The 22,190-nt window shown below is 39.5% G+C and overlaps 1 protein-coding gene across 1 annotated transcript; it reads right to left on the bottom strand.

Moving 5' to 3' along the window:
* Positions 1-14,691: 14,691 nt before the first annotated feature.
* On the bottom strand, positions 14,692-19,315 carry KRT10 (keratin 10). The gene is made up of 8 exons (XM_064270319.1): positions 18,726-19,315; positions 17,913-17,995; positions 17,395-17,551; positions 17,145-17,306; positions 16,920-17,045; positions 16,368-16,585; positions 15,836-16,071; positions 14,692-15,515 (listed from the first exon to the last, which is right to left on the bottom strand). Exons 1-8 carry the CDS (start codon positions 19,302-19,304, stop codon positions 15,412-15,414), a joined length of 1,665 nt encoding a protein of 554 aa, XP_064126389.1. The 5' UTR covers positions 19,305-19,315; the 3' UTR covers positions 14,692-15,411.
* Between the last annotated feature and the right edge of the window lie 2,875 nt (positions 19,316-22,190).

The following is a 22,190-nucleotide window of genomic DNA, read 5'->3' as shown; positions in this document are numbered from 1 at the left end:
TTAATGTCTAACATCCTTGGGTATTGCTTCAGGATATTTGTTATCTTAAATATAATAGGGCTAGTTCTATATTAAGTTCATTATTTTAACTCTAATTTTGAGTGAGTAATTCTTTACTTTCATCTAGACCCTAGAAATATACCGTCATTATTTGGTGCAGGGTATTATAAAGTTTTAAAAGTTAAGCATGATTGTGATAGGGTACCGTCACCTACAGTAGGGTCTCATTTACTACAGAGATAAATTAACAACAGAAACTACAGAACAGATATTTTATATCACTAGAGCAAAAGTGTATTATTTTAAAAACTATGATCCTGGTGATCGACTGTGTGGATCATAACAAACTGTGGATAACGTTGCCAAGAATGGGAATTCCAGAACACTTCATTGTGCTCAGGAACCTGTACATAGATCAAGAGGCAGTTGTTGGAACAGAACAAGGGGATACTGTATGGTTTAAAGTCAGGAAAGGCATGTGTCAGGGATGTATCCTTTCACCATACCTGTTCAGACTGTATGCTGAGCAAATAATCTGAGAAGCTGGAGGATATGAAGAAGAACAGGGCATCAGGATTGGAGAAAGACTCATTAACGACCTCCGTTATGCAAATGGCACAACCTTGCTTGCTGAAAGTGAAGAGGACTTGAAGCACTTACTGCTGAAGATCAAAGACCACAGCCTTCAGAATGGATTACACCTTAACACAAAGAAGACAAAAATCCTCACTATTGGACCAGTAAGCAACATCATGATAAATGGAAAAAAAAAATGAAGTTGTCAAAGATTTTATTTTACTTGGATTCACAATAAACACCCATGGAAACAGCAGTCAAGAAATCAAAAGGTGCATAGCATTGGGCAAATCTACTGCAAAACCTCTTTAAAGTGTTAAAAAGCAAAGATGTCATGAACTAAGGTGTGCCTGACCCAAGCCATGATGTTTCCAATCACCTCACATGCATGCAAAAACTGGAGGATGAATAAGGAAGACGGAAGAAGAATTGATGCCTTTGAATTGTGGTGTTGGCGAAGAATATTGATATATCATGGACTGCCAAAAGAATGAACAAATCTTGGAAGAAGTAGGACCAGAATGCTCCTTAGAAGCAAGGATGGTGAGATTTTATCTCATATTTTGGACACATTATCAGAAGGGACCAGACCCTGGAGAAGGACATCATGCTTGGCAAAGTAGAGGGTAAGCAAAAAAGAGGAAGACCCCAACGAGATGGATTGACACAGTGGCTGCAACAATGGGCTCAAGCATAACAACAATTGTGAGGATGATGCAGGACCTGGCAGTGTTTCATTCTGTTGTACATATGGTCGCTATGAGTCAGAATCGACGCGACGGCACCTAACAACAGCAACATGATCCTGGTAAACTCCTCAGTCTCACCCCAGTTATAGTGCCCTCTTTATTACTTTGAACAACGACTGAAGTATTGGATTCACTCCTTTATTTAACGTGTATGGCTACTATGTCTGGCGTTCTCTGCTAAATGCAAAAATGAAGACGTGGTACTAAATGCGGGGATGAAAGAGATATGGTTACTCTCTTTAAGAAGTTTATGGTCAGGATTGTGTTTAAGCTTCTGGGCTAGTCTAAAGAGTTTGGAATGCATACTCAATAAAAAAGCAGATGGCAACATGATCAAGTTAAAATGAACTAGAAGGCCAATTATAACCTTTGAGCAATTGTCCAGGTGGAAAGAATAAAGGCAGTGGGGATAAAGTTGACAGAACTTGGAGTTGACAGATTTGGGGATGACTTTTAGGTCTTTGTGTTTTGTGTGAATCATAACAAAGTATGAATAACATTGTGAAGAATGGGAATTCCAGAACACTAAATTGTGCTCGTGTGGAACTTGTACATAGACTGAGAGGCAGTTGCTCGAACAGAACAAAGGGATACTGCATGGTTTAAAATCAGGAAAGTTGTGTGTCAGGGTTGTATCCTTTCAACATACCTATTCAATGTGTACGCTGAGCAAACAATCTGAGAAGCTGGACGATATGAAGAAGAACTGGGCATCAGGACTGGTGGAAGACTCATTAATGACCTTTGTTATGCAAATGACACAACCTTGCTTGCTGAAAGTGAAGAGGACTTGAAGCACTTACTAATGAAGATCAAGGACCACAGCCTTCAGTATGGATTACACCTCAACATAAAGAAAACAAAAATACTCACAAATGGACCAATAAGCAATATCATGATAAATGGAGAAAATACTGAAGTTGTCAAGGATTTCATTTTACTTAGATCCACAACCAATGCAGTAGCCAAGAAACCAAAAGGTGCATTGCACTAGGCAAGTCTGCTGCAAAAGACATCTTTAAAAAGTGTTAAAAAGCAAAGATATCACTTTGAGGACTAAGGTGCACCTGATTCAAGCCAGGGTATTTTTCAATCACCTCATATGCATGTGAAAGCTGAACAATGAATCAGGAAGACTGGAGAACTGATGCCTTTGAATTATGGTGTTGGCGAAGAATATTGACTATACCATGGACTGACAGAAGAATGAACAAATCTATCTTGGAAGAAGTACAGCCAGAATGCTCTTTAGAAGTGAAGATGGTGAGACTTTATCTCATATACTTTGTGTATGTTATCAGAAGGGACCAGTCCCCGGAGAAGGACATCAGGCGTGGTAGAATAGAGAGTCAGCGATAAGGTGGATGAACCTCAATGAGATGGACTGACACAGTGGCTATAACAATGGGCTCATGTATAGCAACAGTTGTGAGGATGGCACAGGATCAGGCAGTGTTTTGTTCTGTTGTACACAGAGTTGCTATGAGTCAGGAACCAACTTCTAACACCAATAGCAACTTAGGTAATTGATTTCAGACACTGAGGTAACCATGATAAGACTGATTAGCTGAAATAGGGAATACACGTGGAAGAATGTCTGTGGGAAGGTTCTGAGTTCAATTTTGGACCAACTGGGTTTGAGGTGCCGGTGGAACGTCCCAGATGAAGATGAAGAATAGGTGTGAATGTTTAGAAAAAGTACACGGAATTGGGAAAAATACGTGACCAGAACAGTGCCTCAAACAGAAAGCATGCAATAAATGGCAGCCATTATTATTGTTGTTGTTATAAATAGAGGTGTATGTGGGAGGAGACGGAACTGAAAGGAAAGGAGGAAAGGCCAAGGAAAGTGACCTGAGAAGCATCCCTTTGAGGTGGTAGCCAAGAAGGGTGGGGGTGAAGATGGTAGCATAGGAGGGCCTCCGTTTTAGGTTCTGTGGGGAAGACAGATATAAAGTTGTTTTGCCACCAGCACAGTCAGGGGTGCCTTCTAGGACTGCATTGGTGGCAGCAGCCTGAAGCCTGGCTAGTTGGTAACATGGCTGTCATTGGATGGCAATTAAATGCATTCTCTGGGTGAAGTTGCAGGACCTTTTTAGATGCCACCTAATTCAGTCCTTTTGTTTGGCAGATGAGGTGACTGAGACCCAGAAACGTTAAGCAATTTCCTCAGAGTAAACAAGCATGTTCAAGATGGCCTTGAGATTCTGGCACCGTGAGCATACTTTAGATGTAAATAATGACTCTGAAGGACACATGCTAATACAAGTATCTACATTATAGAGTCCCATCAGTAATCTTAACATGCTGTGTGCATTGTAAAATTAATTTTATCTGGAATATTTAAATATTAAAAATTAGAATATTAAAATATATAAAGAATTACAAATGTCTTCAGAGTCTGATTAACTGTAACTAGTTAGATAAGTAGGTAATTGGTGTAACGTGCCTAAATCCTGCATATGTAAAAATATTATTTCCAAGAGAAGATTTTACAACATAAAAGAAAACAAGTTATTTGTTTTAAAAACATACATTTAAAAAAGTTGATTCTCCTCTCTTCAGCGGGCACCTGTCATCACCCCTCATGATCCCATGTTGTTAACCACACTTGCCCCTGACCTTCCACTTCCACCAGGTGGCAGCGTTTGTCTTCAAATGAACATTGTCGCACCACTCCCATGCTTGGGCTGGTCCTCTACTTCAGTCTGACACTTGCGCGCCCTCAGCTGGAAGCTATTAGACCTGTGCTTAGAAGCAACCGCAACATTTTCTCAAGTCCCAAATCAAGATGAACACGAAGAAGAGGTTTTCTTACATTTATATGATGCTTTTTTTTACATCTTCCTAGGGGCCTGGATCTCACGAGCGGTTTGTAATCTGATGCTAACCTAAAGGTTGGCGGATTGAACCCACCCAGCAGCTCCACGGAAGAAAGAACTGCTTTTGTAAAAATTACAGCCAGGAAAACCCTACACAAAAATTCTGTTCTGTAACACCTAGAGTCACCATGAGTTAGAATCTCCGTTTCTGTTTTATAGCTTCCACTAGGTGGTGCAAATGTTTAATGCGCTCAGCTGCTAATGGAAAGTTTGGAGGTTGAGTTGGCCCAGAGGCTCCTTGGAAGAAAAATCTGGCGATCAACTTTGAAAAAAAAACCAGCCATTGAAGACCCTATGACAGTTCTACTCTGACACACATAGGGGCACCATGAGTCTGAATCTACTTGGAAGGCGCTTTATTTATCTTATCTGAACCTTACAACGAGCCTGGGAGTTAGAAAGTGAGAGGTTTCCTTTGCCTGTTTTAAAGATGAGGAAACTGAAGACACAGAGCACAAACCTGGGTGAGTCAGTTTCAGGATGGGTCTTCTGACTCAGTACAACATTTCTTTTGGTATATTTAACTACCTTAAAATCAGGTAGAAAAGTAAAACTCAAACAATGCAAAACTCCTTTAATGAATAACAGATATATTAAAAAATTGATTTTGGAATTTCTAGTTAACAGCATAATAAAACTTTTGTAGCTATGCAATCACTATAGGTATCATTCATTTGTTGTTGTTCATTCAAGAAATACTTAATGCAAGCTAGGCACTGTGCTGACAGCTGGTAACGCAGAGGGGAGGAAGATAGACACCTTCCCATCTTTTATGGGACCTATTGTTTTTTTTTTTTTTTTTGTTTAGTGTGGGAGGTGGGCCTTAAGCAAATAACTGTAAAATTCTAAAGTGTGTTAAATATTAGGAAGGACGGAACATGGATGATTATGGGAAGAACCTAATTTAGACTGAGTGAAATCTTTTTGAGGAAATGACATTAAGCAGATCCCTGAAAGATGAGAAAGTGATTGCCAGGCAGAGGGGCATTCTGTGGGGTGGGGGATTGCTAGAGCCTGAGGAGGGAAGACAGTGGGGCCTTCAAAGACTGTAAGAAGATCTGTGTTTGCTGGTGTCAGCTGTGCAGGGAGAGAAAACGGTGGGGGCTGCCCATGAAGAGCCTTATTTGGCTAGGTTAGGGATTTTGAAATTTGATCCTAAGCACAATGGGAAGCTGTTTTGGGTTGAACTGTGTGCTCCAAGAAGATGTGTTGAAATCCTAACCCTGCTACCTATGAATGTGACCTTATTTGGAAATAGAGTCTTTGTAGATGTAATCAAGTCAAGATGAGGTCCATTCAATTAAAGCCCCAGGGATTCCAAATCCTTCCCCTCCTCCCTATAATTGTTCTTAGAAGTTTTTCCTGGTGGGGCACAACTGTGCACCAAGCCTTAGAAGTGGTTCAGTAGCTGCGCCCTCTCTCTGATACAGCTACTCCTGCTGCACCTTTCCTCTGCTCTAATCGTGGTGGAAGGAGCCCTGGTGGCGCAATGCTTGACTGCTAACAGAAAGGTTGGCAGTTCGAGCCTGCCTAGCGGCTCTTCAGGAGAAAGGCCTGTTGATCTGCTTCTATAAAGATTACAGCTTAGAAAACCCCGTGGGGCAGTTCTACTCTGTCACATGGGGTCACTTGAGTCTAAATCTACTCAAGGGCACCTGAAAACAACAATCATCGTGGAGGGTTCTCTTTGCAACAGTGTTTACAGCTTTTACCGATTTACTGTAGGGAGTTGCCAGATTCAGCCCTTACCTTCTCTCTTAGTCCCTGAGAAACAGAAGAACAAGTAGCCCCAGTGAATGAATCAAAAGGCATTTGAGTGGCACAACCCAGATTTGCACTTAGAAGTGTCCTCACTAGTCACAATCTAGTGTCCTATGCCCCTACAATCACCAGACGTAGAGTGAGTTGTGGTTATGGGATGCACCTACTGAAGAATGAGTGACTGTTACTAGGTGGGGGCACCCTTCCCAAAGATCACGGACAGCCTGTAACAGAGTGTTGATATTTACCAGGAAAGAAATAATGAAGACGGAGAGCTAGCCAAGTGCCTGGCACAAGGGAGAACTGAGTGGTGTGAGTGCTCTTTCCTTTTCTCATTCTTTTAACCTTAGAGTCACTGGATTTGACCTGGTGATCTTGTAGGTCATTCATTCACTTCTAGGTTGCTCAGTTTTTGGTCATTTGCTTAACCAATGTATCTGTTGAGCCTTAGCTATTTGTATGTTGGAAACCGTGACAGAGGCTGGGCATACAGGCATGAGTAAGGCAGACACGGTCCCCTTCTCACCAGGATTACGTCCAGTTTATAAAAGGATTGCCCAAAGGGTTCCTGGGGAACACATGTTGACAATGTTTTTCCTGTGGGAATTAGTGATACACAAGCACCTAGTTCTGAATCTCAGTAGAAGCAGTACTGCCCCCTAGGGTGCATTTGGAGGTGTGTGTGTGGGGGTGTGTGTGTGTATTGTTCATCAAAATGATAGGAGATATTACTGGCATGAGGTTCTGAAATGCATGATTCCCTGCCCAACGAGTTGTCCTGTGTTTCGTATGACTTTTGAATCTCCTTTGGAATATTTGTGAAGGTGAAAAACCTGTTTATAATTATCTGAGCCTGGAAACTAATTCTGGTAATTTTTGTATGGTTTTAATTGGGTTTTCCAAGAGTCTAACTGTATAAATCAAGAGAAAGCTACGCTTTATTTTGTCCTAAACTTTATCAAGAGGTGTTTGAAAAGTCCCATTGCTAACAGCACTGCTGTGCATGGTATTTAGTCAACAATAAGCTCATATTTTATTAGTCTTCATTTGCGGCTGTTGCATTCATGTTGATTCTGCATATAGGTGCAGTCATTTGACTACTTGGTTATGTTTTCTTGTATGGTCGTGTAGCTGAACATTTCCATATTGAAATGTAAACAATTCGATGATAAGTAACTTTCCTTTTGTTTGTCTTTTTACATTTATAAACATAAACATATGTGTACACACATGTATGTACATATACATATGTAGGAAATATATATATATGTATATATGATGTGTGAGGAAACTGTGTGTTTAAAAGTTATTTTCTCTATGGATTTCATTTCTGGATAGTAAAGGGAGTGAGTAAAAATATTTGTTTTAAAATACAGAGCATTAGGTCTGATAAGGTTGGGAATTACTGACCTAGAATTGGTAGGAGAAGAGCTGGGTACTATAAAGCACTGGTGTCCAAGTAGGGTATGGACCCTTAGGAGGTACAAGACAACCCATTGGGTTGTAGGAAAAAGACTTCAGAATTTCTATTTAAAACTTTTATGTTAGAAAATAAGAAATAAGTTAAGCTTTTTCAACACTTAATATAGGAATGACACTGGTTCTCTGAATTCATTCGTGTCAGTCATTCATCTTAGTCAACTCCAGAGGTACTCTGGGAAAATAGTGGGTAGGCCACCGTGAGAACTGAGTGAGGTAAGTGACATCTTCAGTTACTTGCTTTCAGTATACTGAGACACTGAAGTTTACGTATGTCCAGTCAAGTGTATTTACAGATTTTATTTGCTGGTTTTAATGACATGAACCCTCCAGGATAGACAGCTGCAAAGAAACAGCAATTGGGAGATAATAGAATAGGGCAAGGATGCATGAATAAAACACGAGAGAGCTGAAACCCTTCCACTTCTAATAAGATTTTTTTGTCAGCCATATTATTAGGTAAAATGTAATATGATCATCAGTATAATCATATTTCGTTTCACAGAAAATCAGCTAATAAACTTTGAAGTTAACAAGAAGCTTATTTGAAATATGGATTTGTGTCCTCTGTCCTTAAATGAAGGCACCCTGGTGGCGCAGTAATTAAGTGCTAGGTTGCTAACCCAAAAGTCGGTGCTTGGAGCCCACCAGCTGCTCTGCGGGAAAAAGATGTGGCAGTCTGCTCCCATAAAGACTATAGCCTTAGAAACCCTATGAGGCAGTTGTACCCTGTCGTATAGGGTTGGGTTGCTGTGAGTCAAAATTGACTTAATGGCAACGGGGTTTTTTGTTTGTTTGGGGGAAGGAGGTTGGTGCTTAAATGATGTATATGAAATGTCTGTAAATAAGTAACTATGCACATTCTGAGAGTGCACACTCAAAGTATTTTTACCACTAAAACCAACCAAAACCTGTTGCCGTTGAGTTGATTCCGACTCATGGCAACCCTATAGGACAGAGCAGAACTGTCCCACAGGTTTTCCAAGGAGCAGCTGATGGATTGATTCAAACTGCTGACCTTTTGGTTAGCTGCCTAAGCTCTTAACCACTGCACCACCAGGGTACCTTTTACCCATAGGAGCCGGCAGTAAAAAATGTCTAGAAACCACTACTTTAGAGGAAGAGGCTCTAGATCTGGAATTAGAAAGCCTGGTTGGATTCAAGACCTATCTGTGCCACCTGCTATCTGTAAGGCCTTGGGCAAGTCATTAACTCTTTCTGAGCCCTACATATGTCCTTGCGTCATTCTGGAGATGATTTTCACATGGAGATGTAAATCAATTAAAGATTGTAAAGATCTATGCTCATACAAGGTGTTACTATTCTTCCATATCACTTCTTGATAAAACAGGTGAAGACTTGCTGTGGTAAGTCCTTGCCACTTACTAGCATCCTGCACATGGTAGATGCACAATCCTTTATTAAAGTGAATTGTTTGGCAATTGATCTCAAAATTTGTTTAGATTACTCTGGTGATTTATACTGCGGATAGTTGGACGAATCTTTACCAAATTCATTAACGATAATGCCAATGTATTGAAAAATGATCACACAGCTTAATGTCATGTCACTATGAAATAAGATATTTGTGAATAATTGTATAACAATAATTCATTAGCCCATCGCAGCAGAGAACTCACCAGTGCTACTAATGAACGTAGGTAATTGGTCATGGCTTGTTAATGTTGACAACATCAATATTGGGAGTTTTGTCTATTATGCCGAATAGTGGGTAGAAGGACAGCTATGATTAGGAAGAGTTCAGGACTCAGGTGTTGACTGGAGGGCTGTGTACATGGTGATTGTCTTTTCTGAACTCCAGTTGGAATGCACGGTTTGAGAAATTATCTTTTCTTTATTGGATTCAACAGGAAATCTTGTAGATGTGGTTTGGCTACCAAAATGCTGGCATTTCTGAGGCATTTTAATGGTTGAAGTGGACAATGGAATAGAGTTTTTGAAATATTTTATTGTTTTTATCCTTATTCTAAGAGTTCTTTTTATATTCTGGATGCGAGTCTTCTGTCAAGTATATATTTTGCAAATATTTTCTCCCAGCCTGTGGCTTAACTATTCATTTGTTTAACAGTGTCATTTGATGAGCAGAAGTTTTTTATTTTGATGAAGTCTATTGTATTTGTTATCTATTGTGTCATAACAAATTACCCCAAAATTTATTGGCCTAAAACAACAACTTATTATCTCACTGTTTCTGTGGGTCAGGAATCTGGCATGGCTATGCTGGGTTCCCTGCTCTGGTTCTTTCACAGGGCTTCAGTCATCTCAGAGCTCTGTTAGGAAGAATCTACTTCCTAGTTCACTCAGGGGATTGTTGGTGGGATTCAGTTTCTCCTGCGTTGTTGGACTGAGGCCTCCGCTCTTTACGAGCTGTTGTTTGGAGGCCTCCCTCAGTTCCTTGCCACATGGGTCCTCTCCACAGAGCATCTCACAACATGGCAGCTTGTTTCATCAGAAAGAGTAAGGAAGAAGGAAAGGGAGAGTGTCAGCAAGATGGAAGGCAGCCATTGGTAACCTAATTCTAGAAGTGACATCTCATCACTTTTGTCATGCTCTGTTCTTTTGAAGCAAGTCACTAGGACCAGCCCACACACAAGAGAAGAAGATTATAGGAAGTGAATACCAGGAGGTGGGGATCTTTGGGGGCCATATTAAAAGCTGCCTACCACATTTACTTTGTCAAAAATTATTTTACTTATTGTGTTATTTTTTGTGTCATTTACAAGAGATATTTGTCTACTCCTATAGGTCACGAAACCCTGGTGGTGTTAGTGGTTAAGAGCTATGGCTGCTAACCAAAAGGTCGGCAGTCTGAATCCACCAGCTGTTCCTTGGAAACCCTGTGGGGCAGTTTTACTCTGTCCAATAGGGTTGTTAAGAGTTAGAATTAACTCAATGGCAATGGTTTTTTTTTTTTTTGGTTTATAGGCCATAAGAGGAGGCCTGGTGGTGCAGTGGTTCAGTGCTCAGCTGCTAACCGAAAGGTCAGTGATTTGAACCCACCAGCCACTCTGAGGGAGAAAGATGTGGCAGTCTGCTTCCGTGAAGATTTACAGCCTTGGAAACCCTGTGGGGCAATTCTACTTTGTCCTATAGGGTCACTACGAGTTGGAACCAACTCGACAGCAACAGGTTTTTTTTCTTGGTATAGGCCATGAAGATGTCCTTCTGTGCTTGCTTTGTAAGTTTTATAGTTTTGCATGTTATATTTATGCCTGTGATATACTTCGGATTAATTTTTGTGCATGATGTGAGATTAGGATTTTTTTCCCCAAAATGATATCCAGTTGTTGTAGCAACACGTGCTGAAAAGATTTTCCTTGCCCCATTCAATTGCTTTGGCACCTCGTTGAAAAATCAGTCTACTTCGTATGTGCGGGTCTGTTTCTGAACTATGTGCGGGTCTGTTTCTGAACTCTTTACTCTGTTGCTCTGTGTCTAACTTGTTGCCAATACTACCTTGTCTTGATCACTGTAACTTTATGACAAATCTTGACATCAGGTAAAGTAAAGCTTCTGATTTTGTTCTGTTTTTTAAGATTGCTTTTGGTAATTCTAGATCCTTTGCAATTTTATATAAATTTTAGAATCAGCTTGTCAATTTCTATAAAAAAGTTATTGGGATTGTGTTAAAGCTGTAGATTAACTTTGAGAAAATTGACATCTTAACTACACTGAGTCATCCAATTCATGAGCAAGGTATATCTCTTTATTTATTTAGATTTCTTTATTTGTTATCAGCAATGTTTTGCTAGTTTTTAGTGTACAGATTTTGTACCTCTTTTGTTAAATTGATGCCTAAGTATCTTATATTTTTAAAATTCTGATATTTTACGAACATTTGAATCTTGTAACTGTCTAAATGGCTTTTACCCTAAGGACAGAGTGGAAATCCATTGTGATTAATTTATTTCATGCCACCCTAACATATTTTCCACAAACACTGTAAAGCAAGGTGTCCCTTCCAAGATGTGACAGTTTGGCCTTTTCTCCAACTTTTGAGGAAGGAAATAAACTTGACTGACGGGGTAAATGAAAGAAATATGAAATGATAACAAGTTTAATTTGAATGTGTATGTAACTACTCCTTAGATAATTCCGAAAGCACAGGTTACTAGGGAATAACTTCAGTTGTTTAGGGAGTGTCGTTGCATTTAAAAGCTCCCATAGCAACCTGGGCTACTTCGATCTAGTCGTTTCCACTCCGTTGTCTGTTTCTACTACTTATAGGCGTTTTGAGGGATTGTGTTTCATTCTGTATTTTATCCTATTGCCTGGCACAGTGCCTAACGCTGTTGATTGAATGATCAACCAATAAATATTTTACTGCTTACTGTGAGCTATGGTCTTCACTAAGCATGAAGATAATTTATAGTAATTCCAGTTATTAGAAAAGCAGAATGATGATAGATGGGCTTGGGGAGAAGTGGGTGAAAAGGAATGAGTGATGGGTGGTAGTGAGAGTTTTATTTCATTATTTTCTGAGTGAGACAAGCCGGAGAAAGATCTTAACACAGGAAGCCTTAGAAGAATACACTGAAGTGAGAGGAGAAATTACTCTGAAGTCTTTATATTTCTTTTGGCTTGATATCAGTCAAGTAGCAACTACCTACCAACTCCTTTTATCTCTTCCCACGACAAGCAACCCAGTCCTTCCTTCAAACATTACTCATCAACATTCGCAAACGAACTACCAAAACAAAATTCCAGGAGAGCCAGGAGGAGAAATTTTAAAGATTGTGTGTTATGACATTTCTGTCTTTTCTTTATAATAAGAAGCTATGCAAGTATAAATTTCTGTGATTATAGACAGACTATGGTTCAGTTTAATTCATCTCCAGGTTCTATAGATTAAGAATGTATTTTCTGAAATGTATTCATTAAAATATCCATTACAAGGAAACTATTTACATGTGCTATATTCTTTGTTGTAAAGGGATTTTCATGCTCTACAATCCCCAGAGTACAAGCTTTATTTTTTGAAACTGAAAATTCCACATCTAGTACACTATCAATGCCCATGGAAGCAGCAGTCAAGAAATTAAACAAATGTATTGCATTGTAAAAATCTGCTGCAAAAGACCTCTTTAAAGCATTAAAAGCAAAGATGTCACTTTGAGGACTAAGGTGCTCCTGACCCAAGCCATGGTATTTTCAATTGCCTCATATGCATGTGAAAGCTGGGTAATGAATAAGGAAGACTGAAGAAGAATTGAAGCTTTGAATTATGGTGTTGGCAATGAATAGTGACTATACTGTGGGCTGCCAGAAGAACGAACAAATCTGTCTTGGAAGAAGTACAGCCAGAATGCTCCTTAGAGGGAGGATAGCAAGACTTCATCTCATGTACTTTGGGCATGTTATGAGGAGGGACCTGTCCCTGGAGAAGGGCATTGTGCTTGGTAGAAGGTCAGTGAAAAAGAGGAAGACCTTCAATGAGATGGATTGACACAATGACTGCAACGATGGGCTCAAGCATAGCAACGATTATGGGGATGGTGCAGAACCGGGCAGTGTTTCATTCTGTCCCACATAAGGTTTCTATGAGTTGGAACTGACTCCATGGCACCTAACAACAACAACAACAACAACGCACTAGAAAAATATAAAGCTAAATAGTCGGTCACTGTTTTTGATTTTCACTTTTCTTTTTTAAAGTCAGATTTGTTGAGGTATAAAAAAACCAAAACCAAACCCATTGCTGTTGAGTCAATTTCGACTCATAGTGATCCTGTAAGACAGAGTACAACTGCCCCAAGGCTGTAAATCTTTACTGAAGTAGACTGCAACATCTTTCTTCCATGGAGTGGCTGGTGGGTTCGAACTTTGACCTTTTGGTTAGCAGCTGAACGCTGTAACCACTGTGCCACTAGGGCTCCCTGTTGAGGTATAATATACATAAAATAAAATTTTATACAAATTCAGTTGTATGAGTACCACCAGAAACAAAATACAGAATATTCCCATCATTCCAAAAAAGTTCTCATGTCCCATTGTAGACGTATTCTGTCCCCACCAACTGCATACCCTTGCCCCAACACTGATCTGTTTTCTAGTCCTGTAATTTAAACTTTTGTACAATTTCATAAAAATAAGATTCAGTATACAGCCATTTGGATCTGGCTTCTTTCACTTGGCATAATGCTTGAAATACACAACGTGAAATTCAATCCTGCTTGAAATACACAACATGAAATTCAATCATGTTGTGTATTTGTTTATTGCTGAGAAGTATTTCACCGTATGGCTGTATCACTCACAGTTGATGGGCATTTGGGTTGTTCCCAGGCTTGGTGATAATGAATAAAGCTGCTCTAATTTTTTTTTTTTTTAAACATTCCTTTACAGGTCTTTGCGTGGACGGATGTTTTCATCTCTCTTGGGTAAACACCTAGGAGTGCGGGGTCATACATTAAGTCTATGTTTATGAGAAACTATGAAACCACAAATTTGCGTTCCCATCAGCAATGTAGAGAGTTCCAATTGCTCTGTATCTTCTTCAACATTTAGGATTGTCAGTTTAATTCTTTTAGTCATTCTAATAATAGTTGTATGGTGGTATCTTATTGTGGTTTTACTTTGTGTTTTCCTAAAGACTAATGATGTTGAGCATATTTTCATATGCTTATTTGCATACGAAGTGTCTGTTCAAGACGTGTGGCTGGTAGATTTCCACAGATAAGGAAGCACATGAACTGAAGCGGGAAAAAAGTGGTAATATTTGGTGCCAGGTAGGTTATGGATGCTTGATATAGGGAAGTGCACCCCCACTGAAATAGGGCTCATCAATTTTGGGTACAGAGAATAGGGTCTACCTAGCAGAAGGAGTCCCACACAAACGGCCTGGGGATTAGGGCTCTGGTGCTGGGGGAAACTGGGGTTCAAGCAAGGATACCAAAGAAGGCGCTACTTAGTGGACACAGGTGAACCAGGATCTCACCAAGGAACACAGCTATGGTCTTAGGAACATAGATAACTCTACCCCCCTCCCATCCCGCCCCAGTATACTAGCGAAGTACTAAGTAAGGTAAGGCTGGGTTATTTTACTCCTGGTTGAGGGATGTGTGACTGGGCTGATCCTGTATCAGGTGTTTAGTACTAACCACTGGGCAGGACTGAAAGGCAAGGACCTAGAGGTATTTCTTTGGTCATATTGGCATCACCATGTCCTCATAGTGCTTCTCAAGTTTACTTGATAGACACCAAATAACTCGGATGGGGGCGATATGATTTTACTGAGTTGTTAAGTATTAGGAGTTATCTCTTAAGGTCACAACAATTAAGAAGCAATATAGTAATGGGAAGAAAACGAGGGCAGAAAAATGTGAGAAATCATGTAATTAGAAAATGTGAAATTTCCAATTAATTTTATTTTGGGGGTCTTATTTTGGATATTTCAAAATTTCTAAGAACTAAATAGTTTAAAGCCAGAGAGCTGTGAGCTTTCCACATGTTGTGTGTTTTTAAGAAAGAATATGAGTGGTGACTCACAGACTTTTTATTCAGTGATCTTACTGACAGTGTGTGCACACAAGATTTAAAAACTTACTTCAGAGAAATCATAATTACAGTAATTCAGGCTGTAGAATTTTTGGATCAATCAATCTTCAGATGCTATAGCTTACTAATTTTAATGTTAAAAAAATTATCTAAGTGAAACAAAGACAATTCTGACCAAATTGGATAGTTTGCATCAGTAAGAAAGTTTATTGAAATTCATCAGTAAAGGAGAATAGAAAGTTTTTCTTTTAATTAAAGAACACTTTCTGGTAAAGTGAAAAGAAGAAATACAGAATCCACGAAACACCTTTTAGACACCTTACTTTCAAGAAGTGAACCTGTTTCCATAGACCATTAAGACCGAGGTGTTTTCTTGGAGATTTTGTTTTCCATGCGTTTATATATAATGGCCTTTGTGAGGGGAGACTCTTTCCTCTTGATGCGGCTTAATAGTGTTTCTTGGTTTCTGATTCAACCATAGACGAAAGAACTCTACCATCAGGTGCCACCTCTTCAATAATCGTCTTGATTACTCTGGTCTTGTTAGTATCTGTTAGTGAATAATGAAAAAGAAATTGGAATTTAAACAATTTGCAGGAGTCTTTGCTAATTTAACAATACTTAAAAAAAAACCCTACATTAAATTAAAAAGGAAGAAAATGCAACTTTTTGCGCTGCTTAAAAAAAAAAAACAACGCTTAAGGCATAGCTTTTAAACTTTGCCATTCTTTCTTCAAGGTCGGTGCCAGTAATTAAAAAAAAAAAAAAAGCAACTGAAAACCCTCTCTAAAACGTCTGTATTTTTAAAACAGTTCTACAACTGAAAAAGCACCAGAATCACCGCAGAAATTTAAAACTGATTCTGATTACCCCAGCTGGGTTCTGCTGACCTTGCTCCTTTTGATGAGGACTCTCCAACAGACGTGGAGGAGCTGGAGGAAACCTTGTAGCTGATACTTCCGGTCTGGACGCCGCCGGAACTGCCTCCCTGGCCGCCGCCGCTAGAGCTGCCGCCGGTGTAGCCGCCACCGCCGCCGGAACTTCCGCCGTAGCCACCGCCGGAACTTCCGCCGCCGCGCCCGCCGCCGTAGTAGATAACGCCGGTGCTGCCGGGAGAGGAGGGTTATGTTCAGTTAAACGTTGGCCGACCGTGGACCGATGACCGTTACTTTAGAAAATAAAGCATGTGGTAGAAAAAACAACCCTGCCAAGTATGTGTATTAAATCCATCCTTATAAACGGTTCTATTTACACATCTCCAAAGCCGGAGAATTTACCACTGTGATTGCGGACACCTTTTTTGGTACTCCAGTTCTCCCTGGATTTTGGAGAAAACTTGCTATCTGGGATTTTAGGTAAAAGCACAGTTTGGGATTCCCCCCCGCCCCACCCCACAATTTACCTTCCCTCTCCTTCTAGGAGGCTGCGGTAGGTTTGAATTTCATTCTCCAGTCGGATCTTAATATCCAGGAGTTGTTGGTACTCAGCATTCTGGCACTCGATTTCAGCTCGAATCTGCTGCAGTTGTTCCTCCAGAGCGCTAATCTGGGCTTGAATCTGTGAGAGCTGCACACAGTAGCGGCCTTCTGTTTCTGCCAAGGAAGCTTCCAGGGATTGTTTCTGAGAAGAGAACATATTGTGACTTAGTGGTCTCATTGTTTAATTGAGTACAGTGAAGCTGAATTTAACAATAAACGGGCGAATAAAGAAAATGAATAGAATTTGTGTTTTATGTGGAATGACAGCATTTCCATCTCAGCACTTTCAGGTCAATGTCAATACTCCTTCTAAGCTTCTCCCTCCCCCCAACAAACGACTCCAGTTTCATTTCTACTTTCTTAGCCTAACTGCATTTTTCTATTGTGTTATATGTCTTACTGTTGCTATTGTTATGTTAGCATGGCAGTTTGTGTAATAAAGTTAAGGTCATTTCAAGAAAGAATTATTGACATACCAGGGCTAGTTGGGACTGTAGTTCTATCTCCAAAGCTTGAACAGTGCGTCTCAATTCGGTAATCTCAGTTTGATAGCTGGATATTTGTTCAATGTTAGTGTCGATTTCTATAGTCAGTTCCTTGCTCTGGAGGGTTAAAAAAAAAAAAAAGGGAGAAAGATGAGAAAATTCTGAAGTGATAACAAAACCTCCTTGGGCTTCACTCTGAAGGAAGATTAACTTTACCTTTTCATTAAACCAGGCTTCAGCGTCTCTGCGGTTTTGCTCAGCAAGTTGTTCGTATTGGCTTCTCATGTTATTCAGAAGTTCAGTCAGATCAACACCTGGGGCAGCATTCATTTCCACATTCACGTCACCAGTGGATACATTCTGGAGGTCTCTCATTTCCTGTTCAAGGGACAGGAAAGATTTAATGATTTCGTGGTGACCACAATGAGCCCTTTTTTGGCTAGAGGAAGTTTAACTTTTGCATCACCTGTTCATGGTTCTTCTTCAGGTAGGCCACCTCTTCAGTCAGGCTCTCAATCTGCATCTCCAGGTCAGCCCTGGCCAGGGTCAGCTCATCCAACACCCTGCGCAGGCCATTGATGTCGGCCTCCACGCTCTGGCGTAGGGCTACCTCGTTCTCATACCTGAAACAAGAAGATACAAGTAGTAGGTATAATTTATGGAGGAAAGTGTATCTTGGCAGAGACTGTGTAGAAGTTAATATAGAGTTGATTTTCCATCATGGCAACATTTATCATACACTAATTCACATAGAAATATTAGTGGATTAATGCAAAGTAGCTTAGCAGTTTCTTTAAATACATTTTCTTTAATATTGTGAAACAAGTAGTATTGAAATTGAAAATTTCTCAGGCAATTACAATAATATTTAACTTTGAATGAATTCAGTAAGATATAAATGATGTTGTGGGGCATCCAAAGCCATTATGAAAAACAACTGATGTATCTATTGTGACAATATTGTGCCATATTAAGTTAGCTTACTTCAGCCTGAAGTCATCAGCTGCCAGCCTGGCATTGTCAATCTGGATCAGAATATTGGCATTGTCAGTTGTTAGATTGATGATCTGGAGGGAAAGGCACAGTTATTTAAAAGGAGATCAGATACAGAAATACTTTTATAATGCCATAGATTCACTGTGTTTTTATATTGTTCTTTTATAAATTCTTTGAGAAAGTTTTATTTTAAATGTAAAATATTACAAGCTCACCCACACGCTCAACTTTGAACCATTTGTTCTCTTCAAGTTCCTATACCTTCTATTTCTATGTCATCCCTTTCTGATAACTAACTGGAATTATATAAATGTACTCCTGCCATTGTGTCTCCCTTTGTTATACTATGTTATTTCCATTGTATTTTGGCAAACACTTAACTGACACCTGTCTTTGGTTTGATTTGTTATACTTTAGTAAGTATAGTCCAAACTGGTACACAGTAAGTGTACTTACCGATCTGAATAATGTCTCATTCTGACTCATAATAATCCTTTCAGTTCCTACATTTCTAAATGATCTGTATACTTTAACTGTGGACTCATTATGCACCTGTTAAACCTAAAACATTTTCAGTAATCTACAGTAATCTACCATTTTATAAGACAAACAACACATGTTAGATTTCCATGGCCATACCCGCACAATTCATTTTTGATAAGGCTAGATTATTTTTGGAAGCAAGAAAATAACATAGGAAAAACACAGTGAACAGCCATATTCTGCTTAATTTAAGATTCATCTGTCTGAATTACATGACTAGTGAATAGGCGTAAAGTTGGGTTTAAAAATGCCCCCTACCTGATTTTTAAGTTCTTCGATGATTTGGAAGTATTTGCTGTAGTCACGAGGCTCTCGCTGGCCTACATTACCATGCTTTTCATACCACTCTTTGATTTTGCCCTCTAGCTCATAGTTTGATTCTTCCAGTGCCCGGACTTTGTCCAGGTAGGAAGCCAGGCGGTCGTTCAGATTCTGCATGGTTAGCTTTTCATTTCCAGAGAGAAGGCCGCCCTCTCCAAATCCACCACCAAATCCTCCAAAGCTGCCCCCACCAAAGCTTCCTCCTCCAAAGCCACCTCCTCCATAGCCCCCTCCAAAGCTGCCTCCTCCATAGCCCCCACTGAAGATGCTTCCACCAAAGCTACCTCCACCCAAACCTCCTCCTATTCCTCCATAGCCACCTGATGAACCCCCAAAGCACACCCCACTAGAGCTCCCCCGGCTAAAAGAGCCACAGCTGAACCCCCCTGGGACAAATCCTCCACCAATGGAGCCTTTGCTGCTCGAAATTTTGATGGATGACCCTCCTCCACCACCACTTCTTCCTCCACAGCGGGAGGAAGAGTACTGCTTGCTTGAGCTGTATTGAACAGACATGGCGATGCTGTTGAGTTTAGCTCAGGAAGTGCTGCTATCCAAGGACAGTGACAGGCCCTTATATACTGAGAAGGTGTGTCCCAGGTGTATTAGGGTTTGCTTACTGGTGTGGTTTTCTTTTTGTCAACTTAGCATCTTTGGCTTATGGTTGCATAAATTATCTTCATTAATAACCAATCCCAATACGTCCAGTTTTGAATTTGCCCTAGGAACAAACCAGAGATTTGCTATGTTGAAATTGAAAATGGGTGGAGTTCAGATGAGCATGTCTTTCGTTGTGCTTTTTACCTCTTGAACATTGAGCAACTGTTAAAATCCATTTTTCTCAGCACTACTTTGGTTTGCTTAGAATGTTTGAAAATTTCAATAAAAAATTTTAGCTATAAAATTACAGCTAAAATAAGATTTTTCAAATTCATGCTTCAAATGGTTTTAATGGATTGGAGCAGGAAATAGCATAAAGTGCCAAAATCACGGTATGATAAGGATTTTGTAGAAAACGCTAAGCATCCTAAAAGAAAATAAAAAATACTCTAAACAGTTTAATTAGTGTTCAAAAGGTGCAACATATAAAAAGTTAGTTTAAGCCATAAAAGCATAATTTAGGAAATGTGTGTACATGTTAGGGAATCTTTTAATTTCTTTGGAAAATCGAAGTATATTGATGTTTTGCCTAGGAGATTGGGAGGAAGAAATGATGGAGGAATCTTGTGATTTAGTGATGCCATCATTTTTAACATTAAAAAAAATCTACAATCCCGAAACGATTCTAGAGTTTTTGGGACTTTGTAAAGCCATTTGTGAAGATCGTAATGCAGAAGTTCTTGGCGTGAGATATGAAGAACTAACCTCCAGTACTTTATTTATACCAAGTTCTGATTGACTAAAAGGGGAGACTTTAGATACGATTGCCAGTAAAAGATATGCCTGGGAACATATAAATCCAGACCAAGGAATGCTGTTTGCTCCAAAAATTACTACCTAAACCGTGCCTGTATGTCCCCAGGCCAGATTCTGTTTCTCAATAGAAAAGGTAATTTCCTTGGAGATACTGAGCACAGAATTTGGTAAAACAGATGGGCTATTTTAAGCATTTAATTTAAATTTTTAAAGCACTTAATTGAAACTTGAATATATGATATAAAATACTTTTCTGTATTATAGACTAGGACATTGCTGTTATTCAAAAAATATATATATCTATATCCGTATTCACACACTTTGTATAGTTATATAATACCTTTTGTGATGTGATGATTTTGAATCTCTGAAACAACCTGCTGAGGTGGGGGTGGTCATCATTATCTCTAGTTTATAGAAGAGGAAGTTGAAGATGAAAGAGGCTATGATTTTGCCTAAAGATGTGTAATAAGTGGTTGAACTGGGATTAGAAACCTGGCTTTTGGCTCTTATCCTGCTCTGCCAACATCTAGTCATATAATCTCTGCTCTGTGTAACAGTGAATTTGCCTGGGAAAAAACAAACCAAAAAGAACTTAGAATCATGAAAATGTTGAAAGGATAGTATATTCGGCACATGCTCTTCCATTATTAATTGCTTTTTCACATTAAATTTATAGCTGCACATTCTAGTTTATGAAAACTACAGAAATAGTTTCTGCAGGGAAAGGGAATGTGGTTGAGTGCATAATGAGGACTTGGCTGTCAGAGCTGAAGTTACTACCCAACAAATTGCAGCTCCTCCAACTTGTTAGCACATGCAAGTGGGACAGTAGTTGGAAAAAAAAAAAATCCAACCATGGGAATTGATCCTCAATGAAGATAACACAGAGTAAAGGGACGCTATGATAAATCAGGAATGAAAAAAAGATCCCAGTAAGTTCAGAGAGGAAGTTGAAGCCTTGATATTAATGAAAAGCTTTTTGGAAAGAAAGAAAAAATTTTAATTAAAAAGAGACTTTTGATAGATTTTACCTGTGATTATCACAGATGTAGGGCTCTTGATCTTACCAGTTTGCTTCAGCGTTAGCCTTTTATTCCCTCTCTCAGTGGGGGAAGATACAAAACTTTCAATCTGGTTTTACTTAGTTAACAAGTGGTGTGAAGAAGTCTCTGTTACAGTAGTATTAAAGTATGTGAGAAAGGGAACCTTGGCATAAAAGTGCATGGGAACAAATAAAAATATAGAGGGCCTTCAAATATCTATGGTAACATTGAAGTCACCTTTAACGCTACTGGAAACCCCGGTGGCGTAGTGGTTAAGTGCTAAGGCTGCTAACCAAAAAGTCGGCAGTTTGAATCCGCCAGGTGCTCCTTGGAAACCCTACGGGGCAGTTCTACTCTGTCCTACAGGGTCGCTATGAGTCGGAAGTGACTCGACGGCAGTGGGTGTGGGTTGGGTTTTTGGTTAATGCTACTACCAAAGATTGCTTATTAATTTGTGTACTAGAGAAATTGACTTGTCTTTATTTGCACCGTCACCAGTTGAAAGCAACCTTTGACATGAGTGAAGTTACAGATGTGCCATGTAATAATTCTACAACTAAATGGGATGAAAATTTATGATCGCCACTTCTGGTCTTGGCATCATTTACGCTTCATTGCCAAAATCCCTTCTAACTCTAATTTCATTGTTCTCAATTTTTTATTGTGTCTCTATGTAAAGCACATTCCCCAATTTTTTTATTGTGTCTCTATGTAAAGCACATTAGTAGATGTTTATAAGATAGACATATGAATGAGATTCAGACCCTGCCTTTAGGAACCTTGCAGTTATTATATCTAACTGAGGAGACATACCATACTGTCAATTTAAGCGCTACTGATTGGGGGAAGAGGAGTTAACATTCCCTGAACATCTGCCCTGTTCCAGGCGGTTTACTCTCTTTTCATCCTCTCCCAAGTTCTGTAAGACAGGTATTATTGA

The sequence above is a fragment of the Loxodonta africana genome, chromosome 18, assembly GCF_030014295.1.
Source record: "Loxodonta africana isolate mLoxAfr1 chromosome 18, mLoxAfr1.hap2, whole genome shotgun sequence".
NCBI classification, from domain to species: domain Eukaryota; kingdom Metazoa; phylum Chordata; class Mammalia; order Proboscidea; family Elephantidae; genus Loxodonta; species Loxodonta africana.
This window is presented reverse-complemented; position numbering and strand designations above follow the sequence as displayed.